At 42.9% G+C, this 13464-nt stretch overlaps 1 protein-coding gene across 2 annotated transcripts in view; it reads left to right on the top strand.

Moving 5' to 3' along the window:
- The first annotated feature begins 210 nt into the window (after positions 1–210).
- Positions 211–13464, top strand: part of MYL1 (myosin, light chain 1, alkali; skeletal, fast) — a 21644-nt gene continuing 8390 nt past the window's right edge. The window contains exons 1-2 of one of the 2 annotated variants that reach the window (XM_009996807.1): positions 211–473; positions 13223–13250. In XM_009996807.1, the coding sequence (XP_009995109.1) occupies positions 354–473; positions 13223–13250 (148 nt within the window). In that variant the 5' untranslated portion in view covers positions 211–353. Of the gene's footprint in view, positions 474–12119; positions 12172–12947; positions 12973–13222; positions 13251–13464 lie in introns of those variants that run through there. The other variant, XM_009996814.1, reaches the window with a different exon arrangement.

Genomic DNA, 13464 nt, shown 5'->3' with positions numbered 1-13464 from the left:
CAGGGCAGATAGTTGGGGTTTCTGAAGAAGGGGGGAGGAAAGCCACTGAAGTCTCCTGATCTTATGAAGCCCTGAACTCTCACATTCCATTTATAGCTCGAGCTGGAATGACATCCCCCTTGATTAGCAAGCTGTCCAATCCAGCTGCATGTGTCAGGACTGTACAAGGCACTAAGTGAAATATATATATATGCCCTTATAGAGTTTAGCACAGCGGGTCCACCTCCAGGGCACAGGCTGTAGCTCATTCTGACCACTGATCCTCTCCTGGGAATAACTTTTAAGGCTTTGGGGGGTTTTAAAAGGTTTTTTTGGGGGAGGACAGCTTTACTTTCAAGTTTAAGCAACACAAAATGGCACCAAAGAAGGATGTAAAGAAACCAGCAGCAGCGCCCGCACCAGCGCCAGCTCCAGCACCTGCGCCAGCACCAGCAAAACCCAAAGAACCCGCAATCGATCTCAAGAGCATCAAGGTAAAGGGATGAAAGTGTGCTGATTGTGGGCCCCAAGTGCTCCCCAAGGGGAAAATCTGCAGAGACCTGCCCCAGACCTGCAGTGAAGCCTTGTGTGTGGTTGGCTCTGGTTTGGGGACTGCAGTGAAATGAATGAGTAACCTCAGCCGACAGATTTGCTGACCTGCCTGAGCTTTTGATTGTTTTAGTAGCTGGAGGAGTGTAAGGCATGGGGCATGGCTTAACAGTGAAGCCTGGTGGTTTCAGAAGTATTTTAGAGTGTGGCCCTCCAAACTTTATACCACATCGGTATCAGTCTGACCTCTTTGGTAAAGCTAAATTTAAAAGAAAGAAAACAACACCACCCCCCAAAAAAAACCCAAACCAAACACCACCAAAGTAGGTGCATGTGGAAAGGAAAGGGTTACTGAAACTTGAAATGCAGCATTTTCCCAAAGTGCTGCACTAAAGCCAAATCTTACTTTGCCACTTGCCTTCAAATTCCTTTTCAAATTTTTGCAACCATCTGATGATCCTTTGGTCATGTGTTTTGAGATCAGCATGGCTTGTCTTTAAAAGCAGAAACAAAACTAAACAGTTGTGTTCTTTTTACAAAAGGGAGGGAGGGATTTGGCACTTTATTCTCTTTTCACTTGTATTGTACAACAATCATGGATAGAGACCATGAGCTGGAAAGCGACAGATGGAAACATTTCAGGTTATTTCTACTCACTTTTACATATTTGCCCAGAATTTGCAGTCTGCTGCAAACTGAAAGCAACGAAGTGGAAGAGTCTTTTGGAAGTCCCCCTTTGACTGCATTTCCATTAGATCTCATATTGTCTTTTAGATTTCATGCTGACCAAGGTCAGATTGTTGCCTTGATCCTTTGAAGAAAACTCCATGTTGGGAAATTCTTCACTTAGGAAAGATGATAGGGAGATTAAAGATTTAAAGAGATGATGAGACAGAACTGTTTCTCTAGGTAACACTATAAATAGTTATTTTCCTCCTACCTGAGAAGCTGATTGGTCCCAGGACCAATTTGTCAAATTCTACATAAGGAGTCATGCTTATTAAAGAGTACAAAGACTCCTGATAGAAGGGATAAGTTACCATCCAGAAGGAGGTGGACAAGCTTGAAAACTGGGCCTGTGTGAAACTCATGACGTTCAAACAAGGCCAAGGGCAAGGTCTTGCACATGGGTTGGGACAAACCTTGGTATCAACACAGGCTGAGGGATGAAGGGGTCGAGAGCAGCCCTGCATAAAAGGACTTGGAGATACTGGTAGATGAAAAGCTGGACATGAGCTGGCAGTGTGTGCTAGCAGCCCAGAAAGCAAACAGCATCCTGGACTGCATCAAAAGCAGCATAGCTACCAGGTCAAGGGAGGCAACTCGCCCCCTCTGCTCTCATCAAACTCTACCTGGATTGCAGCGTCCAGTTCTGGAGTCCTCAGAAGAGGAAAGACATGGACCTGTTAGAGCAGGTCCAGAGGAGAGTAACAAAAATGATAAGAGGACTGGATCTACTCTTCTATGAGGACAGGGATAGAACTGGGGTTGTTCAGCCTGGAGAAGAAGAGACTCCAAGGAGACCTTATGGCAGCCTCCCAGTACCTGAAGGGGGCTTGTAAGAAAAATGGGGACAACATTTTTTTGCAGGATCTGTAGTGATAGGACAAGGGGTAATGGTTTTCAACTAGAAGAGGGTAGTTTTAAACTACATATATGAAATTCTTTACAATGGGGTTGGTGAAACACTGGCACAGGTTGCACAGTCATGGTAGGTGCCCCATCCCTGGACATATTTGAGGTCAGGTCGGATGGGGCTCTGAGCAACCTGATCTAGTTGAAGATGTCCCTGCTCACTGCAGGAGGGTTGGACTAGGTGACCTTTAATGGTGCCTTCCAACCAAAACTATTCTATGAATTCTGTTTCAGGTATCTTAATAAGTTCAAAAATTATGACCCATTTAGTTTAATTTCTTAAAGTTTGTTTACAATCAGCAGTATTTTCTGAAGCAGAATGTAGCTTCTCATAAGACTGAAAATGAACCCACTAGCAAAGAAAAATCAGAGCAAGAGAATAAAAAGACATTTTGAAATACTTGGAGTGATCATATTAAATGCTACACAAAAAAGCCCACTAGTTTTGAGAATACTGTCTGAAAATTAGATTAGACCTCACATTTCACTCATCTCCAGAGATGAAGGGAAATGCAAGCTAAATTTCCTACTAAATAACTTAATATTTTATAGCTTTCTCTGTCCAGTTCATTAGGAGATAATAGAATTTTCAATTCCAGTGATCCTAGCTAATCCAACTTTACATAAATAGACTCTGTAGTATATTATCAGATTTAAAAAATAGTAGGCTGCTGTCTGAGGCATTTCTGCCATTCAGTCCTTTACCCAGACAGCTCTCTATAACAGCAGGATTTATATACTAGTAGCACAAAGAATGCTCCAGGTTTTGCCAGACTCAGACTGAGGCAAAAAAAAAAGTCTCCCTAAACCCTCTTTCTTTTTAAAGATAATATCAGACAAAATATTTTCCATTTTGAAGGGGTGGAAAGCCCTGGGGTATTAAGATAAAACTGTTCTTTTAACACTAAAGGCAGCACATAAGCATTACTACTGCTATTTGCAAACAAGTGAAGATATGAGCAGTGTGATGGAGGTGACAGGACTACCCAGCCCCTGCCCTGCATGCCTATCACTAGCATACATCTTTCTATAAGTATCTCCTCTGCTTTTCATCATGCCCTTACCAGGCAAGGCACAGGGTGCCTCAGAGGGGCTGCAACGGTGGATGGAAACTGCTCCCCCTGTAGCAGGGGAGTCCACCCAACCACGCAGCAGTGCTGGCAGGCAAAACAGAAACCCACACTGCCCCTAAGGGTAACACATGTCACCTCTGTCCCTCACCTTCCCCTCTCACGTGCAACCCCGTATCAACGAACGGCTGCCCAGGCAGACAGGACACCTGCAGTGGTGGGTTTTTCAGGTACCATGGTACCTTTCACCCTGCTTTGGAGAGGGACTGAACCACCTCCTAAGGTCCCAACCAGCCACCTTGGGTTGTCCTTTTTCACCTTTAGTGGCCTAAGGCAGTGAGGTCATCACAATTTTTATGAGTGATTTGCCTGGGAGACATGGCAGATTCAGGTAATAAAAATTTTCTGAATTTCAGCCCACTCTCTTACTTAACATTAAATAATCCTGCATCCTTCTTCCATTCAACCACCAAAGTCTCAGTATGGGAAAAGCCACAGCACCATTTCCAGCTCCAAATTTGAGGCCAGGGAGTATTAAAACTAAGCTTCTGATTCAGTGAATGATCCTGTCCTGGGTTTCTTTGCACTGATTTACCAGGTGTGGAGGCTGAGCACTTGGAACAAGGGCACCCAGTAGGGTCCCCTCTACTCCTCTGGGGAACTAGACGCCATGTCAGAGCTTGCTGCTAATGAGTGGTGACTGGGAATGCCAGGCTGCAGTGCCACGATGACCTGGGAAGCCCCACAACAGGCAAAGTCACAGAAAGGCTCTGATAGCTTTTATAAAGAGACAGCCAAGCCCCTTCTAACTGTTACAGCTGGAGTGGCTAAGGGTAAAGCTGCCTAAGAAGGGTTTACATCAGCCAAATAAGCCACATTTGACAGTGCACTTAACTTTAAATTGGCATCAGACACCACAGTATTCTCCAAAACAAGCAATTAGGTGGTTTATAAACACACGGAGCAATTCTTTTGGAGGTGCCCCTCCACTCAGATGCCCTGCTGGGCTCACCTCCAGATAATCTGGTTTTCTGAGCCTTCTGGGGCACACTCTTAGATAGTCAGGCTGGTGCTTCCTGGCTTTGTGTTGGTTTTTTTATTCCAGAAGGGGTCTCAAGCTGGGTTCTTGTAAATGCAGGCACCTCAAAATTGCCTGTCACCATCAGAAGTTGTGACAGGCCTTTCACCCTCTTCTGTTCCTCTTTTTCCCATTTTAAACTAACCCAATAAAAGCAAATATTTGGTCACTTGCTAGTACTAATAGCAGCTCGTATGGGATTTTCTATTTTTGAGCACCATCTGTTGACTATAAAACTAAGTAACAGGAAAACCTAACTGCTAGAGACTCAAATCTCTCAACAACCCTTTCTCAGCTCACCTTAGGCTATAGAGCAACAACTACAGGAAGCAAGTCAAGGCAGGGAGGAAGAAATGGGTTTTAAATGGAAATGTAAAGACCCTTTTCTCCCTACATAGAAAACATGAAACTCAATCTGCTTTGCACAGCCCTTTCCAGACCAAATTGATATTTCAAATTTTCTTTATTACAAGCATGGCCTGGATTTGAACAATAGATACAAAGGTTAGATATTAAATCAGACAACTGTGAAGGGAAGAACAGGGTGATGGATGCATCTGAAAACTATTAGCAGGAACCAACAGTTATTAAAAGCAAAGCGACCATATGGGTCATTTTCTCAAGAGACCCCTAGTTAAAAGTGTGGCCAAGAACAATCCCAAAAAGACAACTCATCTGTTTTGTCAGCTTTCATCTTCCACTCAAGCCTGAGTGAGAAGAAACATGACATTTATGAACAGCACTACTGTGGGTCTATGTCTGCAATAACTGGGATGAGACATGAATGATGAGGATGTCTCATGCTTGGTTTTGCAATTGAGGCCATGGGAAATGGATACACTTGATCTTGGCCAAATTTGTTAAATTCAGTCCCTATCACCAACAAGAGGAATGTGATTTTTTTTCTGGGCAATTGAAGGGCCCTTCCCAGCACATGCAACCAGTCCTTGGATTTAGCCCTGGCTCATAGCATTAGCTGTGATGTTCTGGGATCTGGGTGCTTTACAGACTTGTGCTCTGCAGATGGCCATCTAAGGGCATAGCACCCTCATCTGGTATCACACCAGTTCCTTCACTTCGAGGATACACTGGATTATCCCCTCATGAGCAGAGATACAAGACTGGGTTCTTGCAAGTATCCATGATGTGTTGTTCATTTGCTACATAAGGTTTCCCAAGCTAGTGTTTGCAAGACTGAAATCCCAGAACATCCATTATGCCATGCCCCACTGCAGATAAGCTACTTACATCTTTGCTAGAAAAAAAATCAAAAGCTATCAACTAGTAAACCTTGCCAAGGTCTTGTGTAACTGTGTGATGCATGCCAAAGCCTGCTGTGTGGAAGCAAACCTGTGTGATAATTTGATTTTAAATACTGAGCTCTTAAGGCAGTAAAAGGTGTTTCTCCAAGTATCCTTAATTCTTATTGCATTCACTGCTAAAGTAGGTCATCACTGAACAGACACTGCACTGGATAGAACCAGAGAGAAACTCACTAAAATGCACTGACAGAAAGCTTCTGGGCTGGCAGGCAAGCAGAGCTGCAAGTGTCAGCTGAAGCACTTGGAGGTATTCCACTGCAGACAAACTCCATGGGAAGCTGTGGAGTGACAACAGGAATGTCACCAGGAGCTTCACTCATCAGACTAAGGGCTTTTTGATGTACTGGCAGGTTTTTGCCTGAAATTTTGGTGCAGGCCATCAGATTCTGCCTGATCTGGCTCCAACAACAATTCCAGCAAGATTCCCTAGGTCTGATATAACTGTTGGAAAAGGTCACCAGTCGCAAGTGCCCTTTCAGGTAGGAAGGGAACAAGTGCAAATATGACCTAGCCTTGCGGGATGTAAAAGGGTGTGTCTGACAGTCCAGATCAGCTTCCTGCTGCCACTTGGACCACCAAGACATGGCACCATTTGGGATCCACCCCAGAGCAGCACAGCCACAGCCAAACCCCTTTGCCTTGGGAACCCCACCACTGATGTCAGACCCACCTTGGTGGCAGTTGCTAATCACTGCACAGGCAAGGCATAAAGGTGTCCCAGGACAGATAACGTGGACATCAGACCAAGATATCCCTTTGGGACATGTGAAAAACAGAAGGAAAAGCCAACAGAAAATCCACTTCACTTTCTTCTCAAAGTTTCCAGAAGAACTTTGACTCCTTTTCTTCCTAAAGTGCTGCTAATCAAGGAGTCCATCAAAAGCAGGGGCTGCCAATATATATATTAGTACACACTTACCCTAACCTGCAAAATTATTTGGAAAATTCTAGTTTTTTACAAAAAAACAACATTAGTACTTTACAGCTTTGGGCTGTGACTACATACCTATAGCCTTTGGAGTATCTAAAGAGTGACAAACTTGAGCAGAAACAGTGAAATTTAAATTAAATTACAGAAAATCATGTTTTTAGAGCTCACAGAGGAATTTCAAGTTTTAACAGTGGTTGTGTGGCAGAGTCTCTCTTCCATCAACTAATTAATCGAAACTCCCCCAAAATATTTATAAGTTAGTGCTTAAAGCCCCTTAAAGCACAGAGAGTTTGTAACAGACAGTAACAAGATATTTGAGTGTCTTATATAAGGCAAGAAGAAGAAGGTGACTAATTTAGCCAATGACAAGTCAAAAAAGAAGTTGTCTGTAAGGAGATATGAAACAACCAAGTTGGAAATTTGCCCCCAAGTTACCAAGGCTTTATTACATCTTATACCCGTTGCCAAAAACACTTGCAACTGGCTGCCATACCGCATAGCACTTAAATGTCAAATAGCACCAGTTTAAATCATGTTAATACTCTAGCACCGCCGCTGGGAGGCATGTTAAAACAACAAATCCTATCCAGAGCAGGGCTCCAGAGCCTCACATTTCCTAACACATCTCGATGCTATGCATTCATGCAAAACTAAACGCAATTAGAAAAAGGATACTTTTGCAAACGAATAAACTGCTTCAGTTGGAAAGGAGTGGTGACGGTCTATTCCAACTGCCTGGCCAATTCAAGGCTGACCAAAAATTAAAGCGTGATGCCAAAGGTCCAAATGCCTCCAACACTGACAGGCTTGGGGCATTGGCCAGCCCGCTAGGAAGCCTGTTCCAGTGTTTGACCAGTAAAGAAATGGTTCTTAATATCTAGTCTAAACCTGTCCTGGTGCAGCTTTGAACCATTCCCATGTTTTTTATCCCTGGATACCAGAGTAGATCTCAGCACCTCAATGAGCCCAACTGAACGTGTTTTCCCCACCAAGCTAATGAAATCTGTGCAAAATGGTTTGATCAGTGCAGCCAGTGCATGTTTTGCTCCCAGACATTTCAGAAGTGCACAATAATTTACCTGCAAGGCTTATTCCAAAGTTTTTGCACAACTATAAAGCAACTGCAAAGTTATAAGCTTTAAAAGAAAACAAACTGCCAAGCTAGACAGAATGCTTACTTAAAAAAACAAAAGACAAAAAACAGTCATCTGCAGTTAAGTCCATTAAACACAGAGATCTCGAACTATTCTTTCAATCCTTGTATCATCTCACACATAGAATAAAAACAAACACTGTTAATATATGAGAGAAATTTGTTTCTTCAATTATATTCCCAGGCAGCTCTGTTCTCAAAACAAAGCTCTCTCAAGAGCGTATCTGCTCCTACTGTTTTTCTGCTTCATAAAAGACATGAGACTAAATCCATCAGGCTGTTGATTCTCACTTACATGAGAAATAGCCTCTCTAAGATCTGTGGCATTGATCGCACAAGCTGTCGAAATAGGGTGAGGGACAGAACAAGAGCCCACTGTTCAGAGGGGGTCTGAGAGCTGTGTAATCCTGCACTCAGTGATGTCTGCTAGAAAATATGTGCAGCTGTATTGACCAAGGAGCAGGCATTAATGGTGAGCAGGTATCATATGAACTGCTGTGGGCACAATCCTAGTTTATCACCAATCAAAATGAAAAAAAATCCCCCTAGTCCTGAATAGGTGGCTAAATATACAGTGAGTATCCTAGAAGGCTCTCCCATTTTCTCCTCTGATTTTCCAAGACACTTGATATGTACTCAGTCTCTTTTACAGAGACATTACCTTGAAATATCTGGTGACTCTCTAATACAGTTCTAGGATGATTCCTTTCTGTGTAACTCACCCAAAGGGTAACAAGCAGATGGAGGCAGCTGAATGCTTTGACTTCCAGCAGCATTTTTCCCAGGGCTTTTCACCCAGTCAAGACATTTACAGTCATACAGCACAACTGTACTCAGTCCCCCGTGCCCACCAGGAATTAGGGGATCACAGCTTAGCTGGTGACTACTATCAGCTGGTGATCTACTCCAACCCTGCTTAACTGGGATCTGGTCAAAATGCCTCTATCTAGCAACAAGAGGAACAGAATTGTACAAGGAAAAGCCTTAAACTTAAAAGCAGAGCAAAACAAAAAACCCAATCACACCACCTTTTTTCTTTGGCACAGATAGCTTTATGGATAATACATTTACCCATAAATAACTTTTAAGCCAAATTAGAGAAATCTAAGTCCTCCTGGTCTTTCCATGAGTTGCAGCTCGTTCATCTTTTCGTTTTTTCTGCTGGGGGTCATTCATTTTTTTCAAAACCAAGCTTGATGAAATTTCAACCTCTTCCCTAAAGCTCTGAAACTCTCCACATCCTCTGACAATGCAAGTAATACAAAGGTCAGATCACTGCAAAATACTTCTTTCTACCTTTTGAAGGTTATAAAAGCTCCTTACAGAATCAGACATCTTAATTTCCATTTCTTGTGAGGAGTGTTGGAAATATTTTCTATACCAAGGCCATTTTTAAGTGCCCTCACTCAAAGCAAGTAGCCTTTTAAGGCTGCAACAAACCCTATTGGCTTAAAGCAGGTGATTCAAGTGAATTCAACATGCCCATAGTACAGTGTTTCTCCCCAGCAAAACTCTACAGCATGAGCTTTTCTTAAAGTAGTAGTAATAAAACGAGAGCTGATGTGGAGCTACAGTACTTCCTCATCTAAAATCAGCCCAAAGTCTCATATGGCCAAAAGATCAAACCAGTTTATACGCAGACCCCTCTCAATTGCTATATATTTGACAGCCCATTCAAGCTAGATGGCTGCTCCAGAGATCAGTTTTCCATGCTCAAGACAAACATGCCCCAATTATTTTCTGCATCACATGTCAAGTATTTTGGGATGAACTTTGTTTTAGCCAATCATAAGACTTACCTGGAAAGCATAGAGCTTTATCAGGAAAAAAAAGTTTGAGAAAATTAAGCAAAGTTTTCCTTTATTTTTTTTTTATTTTAAACCTTGTTTTACAAGGAACATTTCTCAACTGCAGGCACTGAGGAGCAAGAGGCTGAGGGCAAAAGGAAAATTCTACAACAGGCAACATACTGCATTGACCCAGACAACATTTCAGCTCTGCCAAAGTCTTTAGAAAGGTCCTCTCAATGCATTGGGACTGATGGCCAAGATCTGTATTAGCTTCCTCACTGCCTGAGCCCCAGCCAGTATTAATCAGGAGGTCTGCACCGTGCTAGACCTATGTTAACTAATTTAAACAAAAGCATCAACCCCCCTTCTCTATGCAACTGCACCTGATGAAGGCTTCACTTAGTCCTCAACACACCCCTGTTCCCACAGGCCAACAAACCACAAATAGCAGAAAAACAAGAGTGAAGGATTAGTGGTGAAGTATTTTGCTCACTCTGTATATTTTCCAGATATTTCTCCAAAAAATGTGAATAATCTGTTTAGACAGATTATTTTTCAGCTAAAGTGGCAAGCTTAAAAAACTCCTTGCAGTGTATCTTTTGTTTTTAAAATAGGAGGTAGGAGGTTAATGTCTCAAATATAACCAATTATTTTGACCTTTTTGATCTTTCAGTTTAAAAAAAAAAACACCACAAAACCAACAAAATCAAACAGTAAAGTCTGCTTGGATTTGATTCCTTCTTTCAGTGCCCTCAATGTTCTGAAAAGATACTTTCACAAAGGTTATGTTAATCTTCAGGGTAACTAAGTGACCTAAGGAGAAAGTTTCCCTCACTAATCACATTTTAACATTAGAAAACTAAGAGCAGTGAACATTCAGCAAAGGAAATAAGGAGTAATTAGAGAACAGATTTGCGTTTGCAACAGGGAGTCTTCCATCACACCACCTTTCCCACCCTGGCACCATGACACTCGTGAACAAATTGAGGTGATAGGGAAAATAGAGCAAGTTTTGAGCAAAGTGTTGTAATCTGCTCACCATGTCTCACAGCATCAAATCAGAGATGTGATCTAGGCTTGGAGGATGCTACACGGTGGGAATAAATCTTTGCTACTTTTGCATCATCACGACCCTTCCACTCGCAACCCCCCAAAAAAGAAAAAAGAACCCCTTTCTCCACCATGAACAGTCCCAATTTCAGTTCATAAACCCTTTTGGGGTCTTAGCTTCTATAATGGCTTGCCCTTTGTCTCCACATCACAAATCCCTCAGCAGCACTTCCTCTCACCACACAGGGTATCAGCTTCAGAGCTCATCGAACTCCAGCCCTAGAGGAAGGGTGTCCTAGAGAGCACAGGCTACTGGGAATGCAAATATTCCACTGCCCTGTTATCCTAACAACTCAGTTGGAGCTGAAAGGGAGCAATTCTCCCCCTCTACTCTGTCCTCCTGAAACCCCCCACCTGCAGTACTGCATCCAGTTCTTGGAGCCCCCAATACAAGAACAAATGGAGCTGTTGGAGCAGGTCCAGAACAGGCCATGAAGATCAGAGGGCTGGAGCACCTCTCCTGTGAAGACAGGCTGAGAAAGTTGGGGCCATTCAGCCTGGAAAAGACAAGGCTCAAGGCATACTTCACGATGGTCTTCCAGTACCTGATGAGGCTACAGGAAAGCTGGTGAGGGACTTCTTATAAGGGCACGGAGGGACAGGACAAGGGGTAATGGCTTTAAACTGGAAGAAGGAATATTTAGGTTAGACTTTAGGAAGAAATTATTCTTCTTCTTCTGGCCCAGGTTGCCCAGAGAAGCTGTGGATGCCTCATCCCTAGAAATGTTCAAGGCCAGGCTTGAAGGTGCTTGGAGCAACCTGGTCTAGTGGGAAGTGTCCCACCCCATGCAGTGGGGCTGGAACTAGATGATCTTATATGTCCCTTCCAACCCCAAACATCCTATGATCCTATGAAAATGCATGAATAATTCTCTTCTGGAAGTGTTCCGAACTTGGAAAACATGACCTGTGCAGAGAAAGAGCTTCACAATGAGACATCAGCTCCATCAACAGGTTAATCTGTTCAGTGCCAACAACTGGATCACACTGTGCAGACAGGCAGCAAATGCCGAGTGCTGTATTATTGGCATAAGAGGTTGAGAAAAACCCATCAAAGGTAGAAGGACCATCCAGCTGTACCAAACACATCCTGCAAGCCACACAAAAAACCAGCTGGACCAACACGTGGCAGCTCTCACCCCCAGCACATCTTGCTTGCTGACTTCTTAGCTTATTGGAGAAATAGAATCCTTCCCTACAGGGAAGTCTCAGTAGGTTTGGACAAGGAATATCCCCTCTTGACAGAACAGACCCAGAAAGTGCTGACACGGATCAAACTTACTGCTTACCACTCCCTGCCTCTCCAGCCTCCTAAAAATAGCCATCATAAGGCGTCCATCAAGACATGGAGCCTCCTGTCACTTTGCCCTAAGAAAGCTAAAGAACTCGCCAAGGGGAGGGACTCCTTCCTTCTGACACCTAATCCAGGCAATGCCGTCAGCACCACTGGATAAATAAGGGGAAGAAAGGCCAAGAAAGCAGGACCACTCTCAAGACCTCTCAGCTAGTCCCTCCTGCCTGTCTGCAGCTGAACTTTTCCAACTTTCAACCATGGTGGGTCCACCAAAAAACTAATGGTTAGCAGCAAGTCAGGGTACTTCACAGAAGTAAACTGGGCTTCTCGCTCAAGTTATTTCTAGTGGGGGGAAGGACAGTGCTGAAGACAGTTCAATTTGCTTGGCTTTCCTCCTTAAAGGTCAAGGACTGTGGGAGGTTTTCCAGTTAGCCTCAAGTTCTGCATGGGGTAAGGGCAGATCTGCAGCACCTGTAGCTTCAGACAGAAGGGCTACTATTAGCTAGTGCTGTCTACTACTTGATTGTTTAAATTGGATGGAAGCTGCTGAAGTGGCAAAGGAAAAGAGCAATACTTTTATATAAGAAAATATCATGGTTTAGTACTTTATAAAGAATGTTGTGTCAAAAATTAATTTGAAAAACAAATTATAGGGGTTTGGTTCAATTTTATGTTAATTTAAGAAACCTGCTTTTAAAATAATATTACTTCAAATGGTCTTAATAAAATGGGTCTCTACTAACAACAGTAAATGACTCCATGGTACATTGACAACTTTGTTAGTTAAGAGACTTGAGATTTTTGTTGCTTTTACCCACTGCCCTGGCTTTCCCTGGGATGCAGATTTTAATGGAATCTTTAAAAACAGATCTGGTGATGCACTTTTACAAAGGAAGTTTCTAGTTTAGCTTGCCATGGCCTAATTACATTAGGCAAGACAGAGGTGAGAGTGCTCAGCTACTTTGTGCTATTTGCTTTCTCTCAGTGCATTTTCAGCAGTATTGGTTCTTTTCTCTCTTTTTCTTCCCAACTGCAGTCCTTCACTCCTGACCAAATTAATGGTAAGTGAAACAAAAGTTAAACTTCAATGGGGGAAGGAGGGAGGACATAATCGCTTCCAAATGCTAAAAACTCACTAGTCTTAACAGCTCTTTTGCTATCTGCATTACTTCTGCACATCTGACAGACCACACTTTTTTGCTGTTTTGGGACTTGACTCATGGATTGACGTGGATGCTTTAGAAAACAAGCAGGTTCTCCCCCAGCCCCCCCTTCCTAAGTTGTTTTTTGTGATTGATTTCCTTCTAACAGATCGAGTTCTCCAAGGAGCAACAGGATGGTAAGTTACAAGAGAGCAAATGTGTTTTACATGTACATGGGTTCAGAGAAAAGCTACAGGCTTGAAGTTTAACCTTTACAAAAAGATGATTAACCTTTACAAAAAGATGAGCTAGTATTTCAGCTGGGATAAATCACCACACTCTTGACTTGAGAGGAGCAGTGCTGACTCATGCTTAAAAACCTGACTGGAGATTCACATGCAATTTATCTGG

This window comes from Chaetura pelagica, unplaced genomic scaffold (assembly GCF_000747805.2).
Source record: "Chaetura pelagica isolate M959 unplaced genomic scaffold, ChaPel_1.0 scaffold300, whole genome shotgun sequence".
Taxonomy (NCBI): domain Eukaryota; kingdom Metazoa; phylum Chordata; class Aves; order Apodiformes; family Apodidae; genus Chaetura; species Chaetura pelagica.
The sequence above is the reverse complement of the archived record's forward strand: the minus strand, read 5'-3'. Positions and strand labels throughout refer to the sequence as shown.